Source organism: Populus euphratica, unplaced genomic scaffold (genome assembly GCF_000495115.2).
Source record: "Populus euphratica unplaced genomic scaffold, PopEup_1.0 scaffold18.1, whole genome shotgun sequence".
In the NCBI taxonomy this organism is placed as follows: domain Eukaryota; kingdom Viridiplantae; phylum Streptophyta; class Magnoliopsida; order Malpighiales; family Salicaceae; genus Populus; species Populus euphratica.
Window position 1 is genome coordinate 882,336 of NW_011499881.1, and position 15,507 is coordinate 897,842.

At 33.7% G+C, this 15,507-nt stretch overlaps 2 protein-coding genes across 7 annotated transcripts; both read left to right on the plus strand.

Annotated features, from left to right (window-relative positions):
* The first annotated feature begins 1,420 nt into the window (after nt 1–1,420).
* Nucleotides 1,421–7,518, plus strand: LOC105129410 (uncharacterized). Of its 6 annotated transcripts, XR_843066.1 has the most exons (5): nt 1,423–1,858; nt 2,984–4,862; nt 5,085–7,055; nt 7,246–7,303; nt 7,436–7,508. XR_843066.1 is itself a non-coding variant. In XM_011031453.1 (3 exons), the coding sequence occupies exons 2-3, from the start codon at nt 3,123–3,125 to the stop codon at nt 5,250–5,252; spliced, it is 1,908 nt and encodes a 635-aa protein (XP_011029755.1). In that variant the 5' UTR covers nt 1,421–1,598; nt 2,984–3,122; the 3' UTR covers nt 5,253–7,518. The 6 variants fall into 6 exon arrangements, 3 of the variants coding, with proteins under 3 accessions (XP_011029755.1, XP_011029753.1, XP_011029754.1); XR_843064.1 differs by having other exon boundaries at nt 7,246–7,518; XR_843065.1 differs by having other exon boundaries at nt 5,085–7,303.
* A 4,076-nt stretch (nt 7,519–11,594) lies between these two features.
* Nucleotides 11,595–13,818, plus strand: LOC105129416 (60S ribosomal protein L23-like). Its single transcript, XM_011031462.1, has 4 exons — nt 11,595–11,706; nt 11,924–12,208; nt 13,360–13,401; nt 13,551–13,818. Exons 1-4 carry the CDS (start codon nt 11,694–11,696, stop codon nt 13,631–13,633), a joined length of 423 nt encoding a protein of 140 aa, XP_011029764.1. The 5' UTR covers nt 11,595–11,693; the 3' UTR covers nt 13,634–13,818.
* Nucleotides 13,819–15,507: the final 1,689 nt, after the last annotated feature.

Below are 15,507 nucleotides of genomic sequence, written 5' to 3' on the forward strand. Positions count from 1 at the left end.
TCCAAATTTAATTTTATCTCAACTCTTTTATATTCATAATATAACATACTTTAAAACAAACTTAACTTGTACAGCAAGTTCAAAATAATTATATAAATTATATTTTAAGATATCAGCTATCATATATATTATATTTATTATGTTAAGTATTTAAATTAAAATAATTTTTTTAAAAAATATTAGAATCTTGATAAATAAATAATTACGTGTTTAAATTTTATTATTTTTATTTTTTTTAGTTAAAAAATTAATTAGTAATATAATACAGACAAAGGGCTAAAGATTTCAAAAAAAAAAATTGTGGGGGAGTAAAAGATGCCCATATACAATGAAAAGATTGAATAATCTCTTAATTTTATAATGGTGGTTAATTCAACACCATCAAGGCGTAACACGACCGACTTACCTTGTCAACTACTAACGTTAATTCTTTGACCATCTAACTACTACTAACTTAACTGTAGGTTGCATGTTCTTATCCATGAAGTATCTAGTGGTAGTGATAAAGAAGTCATGAGTTAAAGTAGCCTCTCATCTTATAATCGACTCAGCTCTAATCAAGCAGCACATCTCTTTTGCTACGGAGCTGTTAACGTCGTTAACGAGGTGTAATGTCAATTTCAATTGAATTGATGTTTTATTTTTTAAAACTAAATTGAAATAAAAAAAATTAATTTTTTCAATAATTATGGTTGAACGAATACCAAATGAAGTCTAAATAATTAAAAGTGTGTTTGAAATTATGGTGGGTTGTTTTTTTAAATATTTATTTTTGAAAAAATAATTTTTTATTTTTTAAAATATATTCTTGATATTAAATTAAATTTTAATAATAAAAAAAAGGTTTAAAACATTCATTCAAATACGCGTGAACTATTGGTTAAATAACAACAGAAAATAAATAAAAAATTTACGCCACCCAAGCAATAAATAAGCGTGCACGAAGAACACGAGCGCCATGAAACCAACATCCCCTGCAAGAGAATCATTCACAGTGGCAACAGAAACAGTCAAACAGAATATGAGGGAGGCATGTTAGCCTCCAACATGGAGGAGCATCTACTCTTGCCTCCCCCCCCCTCTCTCTCTCACGTGAGTTAAAATTCTCCGCGAATCATCAAACAATCCTACATAGAAAAGAAAAATCAATGGAGAAATAAAAAACAGAAATGGCATATTTCTTCTCTAATCTCATGCTGCTGACCTCCATGCCATGTGGTGTGTGGCCCCCATGATGGAATCAGAAGTGGGATGGAATATAGTGGGAAAGTACTGTAGCTATCATGGGTACCAGCTCATTTTTAATTTTCTTCCTTCTTTCCTCTTCCCATAATCAGCACAAGAGGTCCTTATCTAGGGTCTGGCATCGGGTTCTGTAACTCCATATAAATATAAAGGCCTAAAAAATATTGCGAAGGAAGGGAAAAACAAATTGGGTCCTACATTAGAATTTTGCAAACACGATAAGCAAATAAGAAAAAAAATAAAATTGGTCCTACACGTAACCATGGATTTTGGGGGGACTCACTGAAAATTCAACAAAGGAACGTGGCTTGCATCCACATTTCGATGTTAAGCTCTCCCACTACCTCGATTCCGTTAAGTTTCTCATCTCTTTCTCGGTACACTTAGGGACACATCTTTTGTTTCTTTTTGGTTAAAGAGAGACATATCATGCTTGGAACCTTGTATGAGGATCAGTTGTTAAGTCATTTTTCCCCTTCTTTGGTGTGTTCTCTACGTGTTTCTGTGGCTGCTTGTTCATTTTGAAGATAAGCCTAAAAATGAAAGTTCTTGGCTTTCTTAGAAATCAGAGTTTGATTTATGTGGGATTTGGTTCTTGGATCCATTTCTTCTGGTAAGCAGCAAAAGTTGGTATCTTGCTTGATATTCCTTTTTCTTTTTCTTTTTAATTACTATATATACACACGCGACTATTTAAAGTTTGCTACTTTTTTTGGATGTTTGTTTCTCCGTTTACGCATTTCTTTTAAGTTACTACGTTGCTGGCTGGATTTGTGATTTTGATTCTTAATTGGGTTTTGGATTTGTTTCTTGGAAAGGTGGTGCAAGAAGGGAGATATTAGTTTTCTTCAATGGTCATAGTGATTTCCTTTCAAGCATTTTTAGATTTTCTTTCTGTACTGAAATTTGGAGTAAGGTGAATTTAAAAGGAAACAAATGAAAGGAGTCTGTTTGGCTGAGAAGAGTGTCGTTGAATTGAAGTGAGGTAGTTAGATTCGCAGGGCTGGCCTTGTGTTTTGCAATTACACCTTTTTGTTGAATTTGGGCCAACCCCGTAATTTTTCTTGAATACGTAAGTAATTTGTGAACTCCTTCTTCCTTCTCTATCACTCCGTGGGATTCAGTTTCAGTTTATTTCATGTAACATCTGCGGAAGAGGCACCTCGCTTGTTCCTTTTCTCCTTGTAATTCTTACTCTTACTCTTCCTCTTCATTTCTTTTTCTTTTTTATGCAATTCCCATTTGCAAATTGCAATCTTGTTTTTCTATTTCACTAAGAACCAATATCACAATCATAGAGTCCTAAAGAAATTGTATTGTTTGCTATTATAACTCTGATATTGATAGTTATATTGACATTGTTAATTGTCACAAGACGTCTTTGTAGTGCCTCAATTTCCTGTTTGAGGTGAGAAACAAAGTTAAGTAACATCAAGAAAGGAAAGCCCTATGATATTGGTATTGTGGCAGAAAAGTGAAAGCTTCAAGATTTACTCAATTACAAGCAATATATTCGAGCCAACATGGATGCCTGCGGTTTGCCTTTTTCTATGTGCTTTCCCCATCAGTTTTTTCACCACCACTAATGATTTTGAATTTTTACCTTTTGTTTTCTTTTTTCCCCAATTGTTTTGATTTTTTCGGAGATCCTGATTTGAAATGTATGAGTATTAGCTTTCTTCTCATGCATGCTTCTTTTTGCAGTATACTGATGCTAGCTGTTCAAATTGCTTTTCAGATTCCTCTGCGATATGACCTTGGCAATAAGAGGCTTATATGATTCTGGAGCTTTCAAGTTTATATCGATTAGTTGGAGACAGATGATTGAAAACAAAGTTGTCTGCCATTGGTTTACTTTGTTAGATTAGAGGCTCAAGATGGATGATACATCTGCCAATGCTCAAAAGGATGGCCAGGGTAAAGAGGATTCATTGCATAGCTTGAACCATGGAAGAGAATTATCTGGTGACAATGAGCCGGACTGTTCCCAATCAAAATCGGAGAGGGTGATGAGAAGGGTATATTCACATCGCTATCTGCATTTAAAAGTTAAGCAATTGCAACGCAGTAAAAGTTGCATCAAAGATTCATTCCTTCAAGGCATTCATGTCCTAGACAATTGGATTCCAAAGCATATAACAACCATCGATGAGAACTATCTTCGTCGTTGCCTAGAATTTATACATGCCAGCACTTCTCAGTCGGCTCCATGCAATGTCTCTATGTACTTGGATTGGGGAAATGTAGGTTTTTTCTCTGATGACCTGAATATAGCTAAAACTGGGAGTGAAAATACATATGGTTTGGCCAGGTTTGATTATGACTGTCCATTAGCTGGGACTGGGAATGTGGTCATTAGCCCAGCAGAACAGTGGATTGTTGGTTCGATCATGGGTAGCAAGAGCACGGTGAATATACTAAAGAGTCCTTTATTGCTCCGGTATGGTTCATATGACAATGATGCCAGTTTTGAGAAAGTGAGTTCCAGCGTGGTTAAAGGACCAATATGTTTTAATGTGATGAATTCTCCTAGTGGATTACGTGGTTATTCGCCACACAAGCTTGATAAAGAAGCACAAATTCCTGGAAGCCATAAATTTGGATCAGAGACTTCGCACAAAAGGCTTATTTCTATGTCGAGCTCAAACTCTACATGTTCTGATCAGTCTTCTTCTTCTCCGTCTGCTACTGTTACTCAGGGGACCCTCCAATGCACATGGAAGGGTGGAAACCCACATTTTGTCTTCTCCATAGACAATCAGAAGATGGTCTATGTGGCAAACATGTATAATGTTGATTCAGCAGATGATAAGGCTCTGGAGTATGTGTATTTATTCCATTCAAGGAAAGGTTCCCAAAAGGAACATATGAATCATGATAAAGAGTCGCACCTTGTAGGTAAGATGAAGGTGTCAACTTCTTTTGCTCTTTGCCCAAAAAATTCAAGAATCACTCAGAGAGAATTTGTTTTATTTGGTTATGAAAATTATGTGGGAGAGTGGCAAAGTTCAAGCCACGACCTCAGGAAGAACAAGGGATTGTCAAGCAGGGTGGCAGAAGTTTTCAGGACCAGTAACTCATCCAAGAGGAGAACTAACTCCAGATTTGGTGGATCCGGTGCCATACTAGAGAATTCTTCTTGGGAGCCATTTGAAGAGAGAGATAACAACATGGATGCACTTGGTGGCACCAATCTTTTAGAAAATCATCTTCCACCAAATCTTGAATTGGCTGCCATTTTGGTGAAAGATCATCTTCCTGAAAAGGGTCAGGAGAAGGTTGGAGGTTGGGGCTTGAATTTTCTCAAGAAAATGGCTGTAACGCAAGCAGAAGATGTGAAATCCTCAGTGCTCCCTGTCTGTTGTGCCCAAGATAGTGGTGATTGCTCAACAAGCATTGATATTCTCATTCCAGCTGGTCTTCACGGAGGTCCAAGGACCAGAAATGGTGGTCCTTCTTGTCTTATTGATAGGTGGAGATCAGGTGGACACTGTGACTGTGGTGGCTGGGACCTAGGCTGTCCATTAACAGTATTTAAAAGCAGATCAGCCCACAAAGAGTTTTCATCTCTAGCAGATATGCAAGGGGAGTGCAAGTTAGTTGATTTGTTCATAGAGGTGAGCCACATTCTATAAAGGCTTTATCCATGCTATTTAAGGTGTCCGTTGCTAGTGGTGTCTCAATGGATATAAGCCAAAGCAACTGATAGAATTTGCTCCCTTTTTTTTTATAAATAATTTTTGTTTCAATTTTTTTTTTGTTTCTTTGTTTCTTCTCCTCAATTTGTGGATTCTTTTATAAGTATTAAATCTAAGCATGACCCTACTCTAATTTTTCAGGGTTTAGAGAATGGTGCCCCCCCAATGAGTATGGTGAATGTCCATGATGGCTTGTATTTTGTGCACTTTCAGTCAACATTGTCAGCTCTGCAATCCTTCTCAATTGCAGTGGCATTTATCCATACCCAAAAAGTCCCAGTCTCCAACCAAAATATGTACAGGAGTTGACATAGGAAGATTTGTGGTTCAGCTTGATCTAGTTGTAACTCCCCTACTGTATCACAGCACTTTGTAAGTCAAAATTTAAGTAATTTATACATGAAGTAGGTTCATTTTTGAAGTCTTTTGTTTTGATAGAATGTTTAGGATCATATTGTTCTTGCTGGTGATTGGGATTGGTTACCCTTTGACTTTCGGTGAAGAAACTCATGGAACCTCTATTCTATGATTGATTGCACAATTATTTTTTATGAAAAGATGTATTTTTTATGAATTTTTTTTTTCATAAGGGCAATTATTTCTGGTGATTCGGATTGGTGCTTTTGGCTATTACATGCACTTCTCTAGGGTATATGGTGGCATGTGCTTCGTAAATGGCTTAACTCATGGTGCTCCACAAGAGCGCAAATTGAGCAGTTAAATTTATTAATTTTCAAGTGGAAATAACTGGGATCCTTTTGTGGCTCATGATGATTCATGTTAATGCATGGTTCCCAATCATTAACCGAAACCTGTCAAATATACGGCTTGAAGACTTCTTGCATTTGTAGGTAATGTGAACTCCAACTGTTGCTATCTGCACTGGTGAATTTTTTATTGGAGTCTTTCTCTTCTTAATCATATGCTATACACCTATTAAATCTATGGTCCTAAAGAGCCGATTGGTTTTTCTGGGTATAAGCACAACTCCATTTGTACTCACAAACTAAAACACGATATTGCAGTTTCCGCTTAGCTTTGTTGTATTTGCTGTTTATTTATGTAGTGTTATAGTGCTAACATACAAGTGTAGATTTGTCTTTTGCATACTCCTTTTAAAAAAATTCAATCCCTAACTCTTTACATTTTAAGCAGCACGTGTTGAGCAATAACATGTTTAGCATGCAGTAATTCATCCTGTAGGCGTGTGATCACATTCAGGAGTTAATTTCTGTAAAAAAAAAAAAAAAACTGATATAGATTGTATAGCTCAATTTTGCATTTCCTGGTAAAATCATGATATGGGATTCCCACAAGCAAACCTGCACGTTTCCTTTTTAGGTTATGCCTCTCTCATTGCTAAGTACGAGCAGCTCATTCTAATGCCCATGTTGTTTTGTTGAACTGGGAAAGTTCAGTTGCAACTTAACTTTCCTGAATGTGTGTTGTGTGTGTTTATGATATTGTCATTCTAATACCCATGTTGTTTTGGGCCAACTGGGAAAGTACTGTTGCAACTTGAACTTTCCTATATATATGTAGTGCATGTTATGCTGTTGTTTTATCTTCAACCAGGCTCTGATTTTAGACAGCCTTCAGTTGGCTTGGCCTGACCAGTTATGCTTCAAAGGTTCAATAAGTCAAGGTAAGCTTAGACCCCTCCAGCTTTTTTCTTTCTTCCGTTTCCTTTGCAGTTTTTTTTTTTTAAAAAAAAATTGGAACTAATAAGTCTGGTCTATGGAATCAAAAGATGATTCATCGAATATGATGGAAAAAGTGAAATGCAGCATCCTTTGCCTTAGATGTTTCTGGAGCAAACTTAAATAGGACTGATCTCAAAAGCTCGCATGACGTGGTACATGGTTAAAGCGTAAAGATTTTATTTCACCCATTTAATTATCTTCTATGAATATATCTATGCATTGTATTTTTTTTCTTTCTCTGAACAATCATGGTAGCGTTCTCCTCTGTACATTATTTTTATTGTTTCTTTGTGGATGCAAGAGAGACTTGTTTCTCTGCTTCTATAATCTGGCAGGTGAATTTTTGATACATTCCGTGGTCCTTCAGTTCGTCAAGTTGAATTTATCGGTTTGTACACTAAAGAACTGGGTAAGTTCTTGCTTTTCTTTACCGTAATATATTTGGTTGAAATATAATAAATCCCGCTATGTATTAATGAAGGAAGAGTTGTGTCTAGCAACAATTTTCCCTGGCACGCCCCTTATAATGGACGACAGTAATATGCTGTGTCTTTTAGCATTGCAAGGAGCTCTCTTGACTTTTCATCTTCCCTTGTTAGCTTCTGTTAACGTAGGCAGCACTCAGAACCAGGAAAGAAAGTAGCTGGACAGGAGTAGGTAGGAGATTTAATTTGGAGCAACTTATTCATTAATTAATCACTTTATCTGTTATAACTAGACATGATTTGACTCCGTAAATTTCTTTTTTATCATCTGTTACATTCACTGTATATTATAAATGGTGCGCAGAATATTATGATATATGAACACGAGTTCAAGTGAATACTAACTGGAACAATGGAACTGTTTGAGATACTTTTTATGGTGGCTGAGTCCTTTCTTCCTTACTGGTCACCTATAGTTACCGGTCATGTATATATTGCGTAGTTGGGTAGCAATGCTTTGTATTCAACCAAACATGATGATGTAATAGGTAGCATGGATTTTCTGCCAGACGAATTATAGAGAACTTTCTCTAGGTTGTCTTTAACTCTTGACCTTTGGGACAGTTTTTATTCTGATGCAGGGGAGATTACATTGCAAATCTTCATGATCAAGGCAGGCACCTTCTTGTCAGATATTGAATCATGGAAAACAAGCTTATCGTGATCAGGGCATCATCCTCCCATAATTAAAAACGCTTTACAATCGATCATTCCGCTTGCATAGCAAGTCTTTGCCCCTGCATCTGACAGGCAAAATGTACGCGTCTTTCCAGGATCATGACTTTACTGTCTCAAAGTTAACAATGTTATCCTAACCATAAAAGAGGTTCCGTTCATCGGTTGACTGAATGCTGGGCCTGCTTGTCAAGGCATGCTCTGTAAAGATTATTTAATTTGACGAGGAGAATGCTTGGATCTTGAAATAGCACAGAAGGGTTACATTACGGCGAGAAAGGACAGTCTTGTAGCGTGTAAACTTGTCAATTTCTCCTCCCTGCTTTCTCTCTCACAAAATTTCATATTTCACGTCAACTAGACCACAACTTCTATACCAGTCTCGAAAGTTTTAAAATTTCTAGAGGAATTACAGAAATGGCTCGGTTAACTGGGTCTAAATTCAAGCAGACAAGGAACTCCCGTTCTTAAAAAAATCAGTTGCATCATCTCCTCCCATGGTGGTGATTTTTGTTTTAGGTTGTTTTACTTGGTGTTGAAGAATCAGAAGGAAGATAACGACCCTGCTTTTGGAAAGATAGGAGCATGAACCTCGCCCGAGTTCTGTCTGTGGAGCTATTTTCAGAAGCTTTACATGAATCAAGAGCACGGAAAATCAAGAAAACGAACTAGAGCGCTCCCTGGTTTCCCAATGAACGGAGTTTCCCTTGCATTTACTAAAGTGTATTTAAGAAAATTTAATAATTGTTTTTTTAATATTGACTTAAAAAAAAGTCTCTTTTCTCACTAGATTGACCCTTTAGATTACTTGTAGTATTTACATTACAATTAATTTATCATGTGAAAAAAAAAAAAACACAATTTGAATTTTCTTTAAATTTCTTATTTTTCAAAAATTCTTTAGAATCTAAGTGTTTATTTTCTTTTATATCAGCATATTAAAATAATAATAAAAAATATTAAATTGATATTTTTTTCAATATAATTTTTTTTTAAAAAAGAATTAAAATAAAAGTTTTTGCATTCGGTTCTCAATGTTGAATCATTAAATTTGGATAGGCTTGTTTTACAAATTCAAATACGACTAGTTTTTTTTTTTAAAAAAAAAATGATTAAAGATGAATTTAACTTTTCCATCCTCATCCCATGTTTGTTGGATTCGTGAGAAATAATCTTTTTCTCTATAAAACTTGGGGCAAGTTAAAAAATTTCTCATTAACACACTGAGAAAAACAAACATTAAATTGATATAAATACTAAATCTCAATATAACTATGAACATTAATTAAATATGAATAAAAATGAGATAGATTAATTTAAAAAAATACTTTAATAGATAAATTCTCAAGAAGTATATTTCACGAAAAACTAATAATAATGATGTTGTGAGATTGAGTTTTTCACATAACCGGAGGCAACGTTCCTTGTACCCATCTTTATTTATTTTACATCTTTATTTATTTTATTATAGAAAACACTAAAAGGTTAAAGTTTTTAATTGTACACTTAAATTGTCATTCTCTTATTTTACTGTGGACTCTTTTTTTTTATCCTGAAATTTTTTTTACATCATTGCATCTTTTTTGGGCTAAATAAAAGGATAGTTGAATTGGATTTGTTGACCGAACATAAAATTAAAAAAATATTAAAATGAAAAAGATGATACAAATAAATGATGGTTTTAAAGTTCTCGTAAAAAAAGTTCATTTTGTCCTCACACTCCACATATTATACATATTTGATCATGCAATACTTTTTTAATTTGATTTTAGTATAAAAAAATATTTTTGTTATTTTTTAGTGCTTAATTTGAAAAATAAGAGGGAGATTGCTGAATTTTAGTAATGAAAAGAAAAAATTATTATTGGTTCCAATTTCAATCATTAACATAGTTGATTATTTTGTCAAATGATTACATATGAAAAGAGGAATTCAATTTATATTTTTTTCTTACACTAAAAGTGCATAAAAAAATAGATATAAAATCGAGAAGATTTTTAGTTTCTATTTGATTTTTGCTTTCAACTAGTTTTTTATTTTTTCAAGTTCATTGTTTTGGTAAAAAAAAAATGATTGGAAATGAATTTTAGGTAAAAAACTTTCATCCCATTTTTTTGGCCATTATAATAGCTAAAATCTAAGCAAAGTTAAAAAGCATGTTATCTAACTTATTTTTTAAAAAAACAATTGGTATCAAGTGCTAGTCTGCCTTTTTAAATGCCTTACTTTTTTTCTTCCTATAATTTAGCTTTTTCTAAAAAATCATGTTTTTTTATATTTGTTGTTTAAAATATTTTTTCTAATTTATATTTAAATTAATAAACCTTCTCTCTATTTTTTATTTTTTGTATTTAGCTTTTTTAAATAGTGATTGTTTTTAAGTATTTATTTTTTGAAGAGATTTTTCTAATCCATTCATAATTTTCCTTTTTATGTTTTATATAATTGAATATTTTTTTCTTACACTAAAAGTGCATAAAAAAATAGATATAAAATCGAGAAGATTTTTAGTTTCTATTTGATTTTTGCTTTCAACTAGTTTTTTATTTTTTCAAGTTCATTGTTTTGGTAAAAAAAAAATGATTGGAAATGAATTTTAGGTAAAAAACTTTCATCCCATTTTTTTGGCCATTATAATAGCTAAAATCTAAGCAAAGTTAAAAAGCATGTTATCTAACTTATTTTTTAAAAAAACAATTGGTATCAAGTGCTAGTCTGCCTTTTTAAATGCCTTACTTTTTTTCTTCCTATAATTTAGCTTTTTCTAAAAAATCATGTTTTTTTATATTTGTTGTTTAAAATATTTTTTCTAATTTATATTTAAATTAATAAACCTTCTCTCTATTTTTTATTTTTTGTATTTAGCTTTTTTAAATAGTGATTGTTTTTAAGTATTTATTTTTTGAAGAGATTTTTCTAATCCATTCATAATTTTCCTTTTTATGTTTTATATAATTGAATTTTAGTTTAAAAAATAAAAACTTTTTCATGGATTGCATTTCTAATAAGTGCAACATTGCGACTTATTTATTTTTTCTCTTTGATTTTATTCAATTAATTTTAAGTATATGTTCATTTTTACTATTATTTGATTGAAATTCATTTATAATTTTCTTTTTTATGTTTTACATGATCGAACTTTATTTTAAAAAATAAAAACTTATTTATGGATAGCATTTCTAATAAGTACAACATTTCAATTTATTTTTTTCGCTTTGATTTTATTCAATGAATTTTACATGTATATTCATTTTTACTATTACCTGATTAAATAAAAAAATATTTTGTATATACAGGGTCATTGAATAGAATAGGTTAAATGAATCATGTTGCAAAATAAAATATCTTGATCTACATCTATTTCTTGATTTTTTAAAATACATATTTAATTATCTTTAATAATATTTTTTATTTTTTGATATATATGTTTCTCGATTTATTTAATTAAATGCATGTATAAGTTTCTCAATTCATATTTAATATATTTTTATGCAAGAAAATATGTCAAAAAAAGCATACATATTATATTAAAATATTTATTTTTAATATTAACATATTAAAACAATACAAACAAAACTCGATTTTTTTTTTTTAATAATTTTCAAAACGCCGCGGAACCTCAATATGAAACACTGCCTTAGTCGGATAGAAATTGGGAGGGGTAATTTGGCATCGCAAGAGCCAGGCCCAGGATTTTGAATAGGGCCTGGGAGTCTGAATTGGGTCTGTATTTTTATAACGATTTGACGAGGCCCCTCTTTTATTTACTACAAGGACATAACCGGAAATATGAAAGCCCGTATACAAAAACCCTAGAATCTGAAAGCCGTCTATATAAAGTCCCCAAACCCTAACCTCCCTCCCCGATTTCCCTTCAGCAGTCGAAGATGTCGAAGCGAGGTCAGTTCTCTATCTTCTCCTTACGCTCTCTACTTTTCTTTTCTCTCTGAATTCCTAGGAAATGACACAAAACAGAGCAAAGTCATCACAGATCTCTTGCTTTGTTTCTGCTAATATTCAGAATCATCACAGATCTCTTGTTTTGTTTCTCATAATAGTTAGATCCTAAACACTGTTGTTCTTGTTGTTGTTGTTGGTGGGTTGAATGAAAATACAGGACGTGGAGGATCAGCTGGTAACAAGTTCAGGATGTCACTGGGTCTGCCAGTGGCAGCAACGGTGAACTGTGCTGATAACACTGGTGCTAAGAACCTTTACATCATATCCGTGAAGGGAATTAAGGGTCGCTTGAACCGCTTGCCTTCTGCTTGCTTTGGTGATATGGTATTGGCCACTGTCAAGAAGGGGAAGCCTGATCGCAGGAAGAGGGTTCTGCCTGCTGTCATTGTTAGGCAGCGTAAGCCTTGGCGCCGAAAGGATGGTGTTTTCATGTATTTTGAAGGTCATTCTCTTCCCCTCTGTTATTCTGATCTGGTCTCTTGGTATTTTGATATTGCTGTTCTTTTTCAACCATTGCGTTTTATTTTATCTTTCTTTTTAACTTGTCGCGTGTTATTTGTTTATAATTTGAAATTTTATGAAACACATTCGATTCAGATCTATTTGTGTAATAAATAAGCGCATGTAGATTCTCATGTCTGTTGAAATAGGGTTTGCTGGTAACAAGCGTCATGATGCATGCATTTCTCCTTTCTGAGTTTGTGTGCGTTTAATGATATGACGCTACCTTAGCCCAGCTACATTGAACTTGATCGAATATTTATCGAGTGTGAACTCTCTTATTTAGAATTACACTTTTCGCAATTCGATAAACTCTTATTTGGAAACTTTCTATGTGAACTGATTCCAACAATGCCCATGCCTGAAGTGGTGTTTGAATGGTTTATCACCGGTGATGTGATGTTGAACATTTTTTATGACAGTTTCTCTTCTCCTCGCCTACCCACTGAGATTGTATTTACTCACCTTAACCCAATCTGGATGGTGATTTTGTGTTATCATCCCTGTCAAGTCTGGGCCATGCATATTATGTTTAGTTTAGTTTGAGGTTGTTCTGTATTGCATTGGGTTATTGTTTGTTAATTAATTATTCAAACAACTTGACCATATTTCTACCAATAGATGAATTCATTGCCGTCATAGCATAATTCATTCGGTGGTTTTGGTAGGCTAACATGACATGTTACCAGGCATATGTCAGGTATCCTCCTAAGTACAATGGTTGATACAGTTACTTGTCTGATAAATTGACCGTGTCCCTCGTTACAGATATGCTGAGTCTTTTAATTTGCATATCTGCTCCATTTGGACCCAGCATTTATACATTTGAAAATGATTTTTTTCTTTGATGTTGCAACAATTCCACTCTAATCGATAGTCATTAGGAATATCTGCATCATGTTTGGTTATGTATCTATTTTGTTAGGGGGGGTGGGAATTTCTGATTGCACTAGATTGTAAAAGTAAAGTTTAACCTTATCACAACTCTGCTATTTGATATCTAAAGTAGGCTGTTTTTATGGCTGTTTGCTCGAAGGATTTTAAAAAATAATTGTTTGTTCCTGAATCAGAAGCTTTTTTGTTTTTTGGCAGATAATGCTGGTGTCATTGTGAACCCCAAAGGAGAAATGAAAGGTACACAGCTAATACTTGTATGCAACCCTTAGTTTTTTACTCAACATCTGGGTCAATGACAGCCACCATTCTTCCAGGGCTTTGAGATTGTTCGATTCTGTTTGCATTTTTTCTTTTTTGTTCACATTTCTCTTTGCTGTTTCTTTCAGGTTCAGCAATTACCGGTCCAATTGGAAAGGAGTGTGCTGATCTTTGGCCTAGGATTGCAAGTGCAGCTAATGCTATCGTTTAAGAGCTTTAATTTATCTGTTCCTTTTCTTTGGGAAGCATACTGTCGTCAAGTCCTATATGTTTTTGTAGGGTTAATTTTAGTTGTGTTTTTGATATTTCGTCGAAATTTTTGTTTGGAGCTTTATATGCAGTAATGAACTTCATGGATTTTGTGCAAGAAAGTTATTATTTTGGAGTTGATTTCAAGTTTTCTGGCAGCTTTTCATCTAAATTTTTATCCCTATAAAAAAAGCTCAATCCTTCGTGTCATCTTTATCTGCAGTCTCTGATGGATTCATGGGCCGTGCTCGCTCAGTTGCCACTGTTAAACAGGAGCGCATGTAATTTTTAGAGTTGTTTAAAATAATGAAGTTAAAAATAAAAATCAGATTCAAATTTGTAACTTTTCATCAAACAATTAATTTACAATTATTTTTTAAATTCGCACTGAAATTGAAAAACATAACGTTTTACGTTGTACATTTTATACTATTTTCCAACGAAGAAAATTAAAAGATATAAAATACACTGTTCTTCATTATATAATACATTGAATTGTTTTTAAGTTTTCTTCGCAAATTAATGTCATAATTTATTATTTATTATTGGAAGCTTTATATAAAATGTTATTCCTTTTTTAGAAGTCAAGCACAATTGTTTTTATAATTTTAATTTGAATGAAATAAAAATAGTATTTTTATGGTTAGATGATCTTAAATACAAAAGATTAATATTGTTTTGTTTTTTTAATATATATATACTAGTCGTGTTCTTGATGTTCTTCTAATAAATACAATTTTTAATTTTTCACTTGAAAAAAAGAAAATGGAGAAAACACTTGGGAGATAAGAAGTAGTAAACATGCACTTAGTTTTCCTATCGATTGAAATATCAATTTTCTTTAATTTGGGGCATCTTGGCCAGCATGTGAAGTAGAATCAAGTTACAGTTCCTACTTTCTTGATCCATCTCCCAGAAAATATGTTTTTAATAAACCACATTTCCCCCGCTTACCATGTCACCTTCGAGTCCTCTTGTGCAGAAAAAGACGGGGAAGCTTCTCGGCTTCTATTCGTGTTTCTCGAGCTTTTTCGTCAGCGCAGCATTTGCAAACTGAAATATCGTCGCGTAGCTTCTTTAGACAGGAAGCCTCCTTCATCCCTTGCAAGAACATAGAGAAGCCCCCACTCTAACTTAGCTATGATCCTGCAAGCCGTTTCTCAATCGCATTAGTGTAGTTTCAAAATCAAGTGTATTGGGTTAGGAAACAGACGTGAGCCTGGAAATAAACCATCCAAAGATATCAAAAGCATTATGTTGTCCCTCCGTCAGTGTCCAGAGCTCTCTGAGTGTTAACTTGTCCGGCGTTACTTGCTGCAAATGTTTTCGAAATTCACTGGCATATACCTGCACATATATCCAGTAATCATGGGAGTAAAATTTTAATCTTCAAGGGTGATCTAGATACAGTTCATAATTCTCCACCTTCCTTTGTGTCATAAGTTGCAGAGTCACTTCCATGCTTGACTCTCTGCATGTTTTGTATGTTTATAGGGAAAAGGGAAGAAGGGAACCATCCCTGGAAATGAAATCAATACAGCATGACAACAGCCTCCTTTCTCCATAATAGTAAGACAAAGAATTTGCTTGGATCTCGAAACAGATTAGGAAATTCAGCCGATCATGAGAGTCACAAACACTTGAAATATACGTTTAGTTTACCATTTTGCATTTGATCCTTCGTGGAAAGTGTCTTTTCATAGCAAAAACAAAGCATGGTTTACTTACAAGAAGAGTGGCATAGCACAGAGCATAGTACTCTGTGTGGATATGTGGATTACTCCATGAAACCCAGACATTCCACCCCCCCCCCCCCCCCTTTCCCAGTTATTTTCG

Coding starts and splice junctions, on each gene's coding strand:
- LOC105129416 (XM_011031462.1), top strand. Junction 12,209..13,359: donor TGTTTTCATGTATTTTGAAG/GTCATTCTCTTC, acceptor GTTTTTTGGCAG/ATAATGCTGGTGTCATTGTG. Junction 13,402..13,550: donor CCCCAAAGGAGAAATGAAAG/GTACACAGCTAA, acceptor TGTTTCTTTCAG/GTTCAGCAATTACCGGTCCA.
- LOC105129410 (XM_011031453.1), top strand. CDS start 3,123: ATGGATGATACATCTGCCAATGCTCAAAAGGATGGCCAGGGTAAAGAG. Junction 4,863..5,084: donor TAGTTGATTTGTTCATAGAG/GTGAGCCACATT, acceptor CTAATTTTTCAG/GGTTTAGAGAATGGTGCCCC.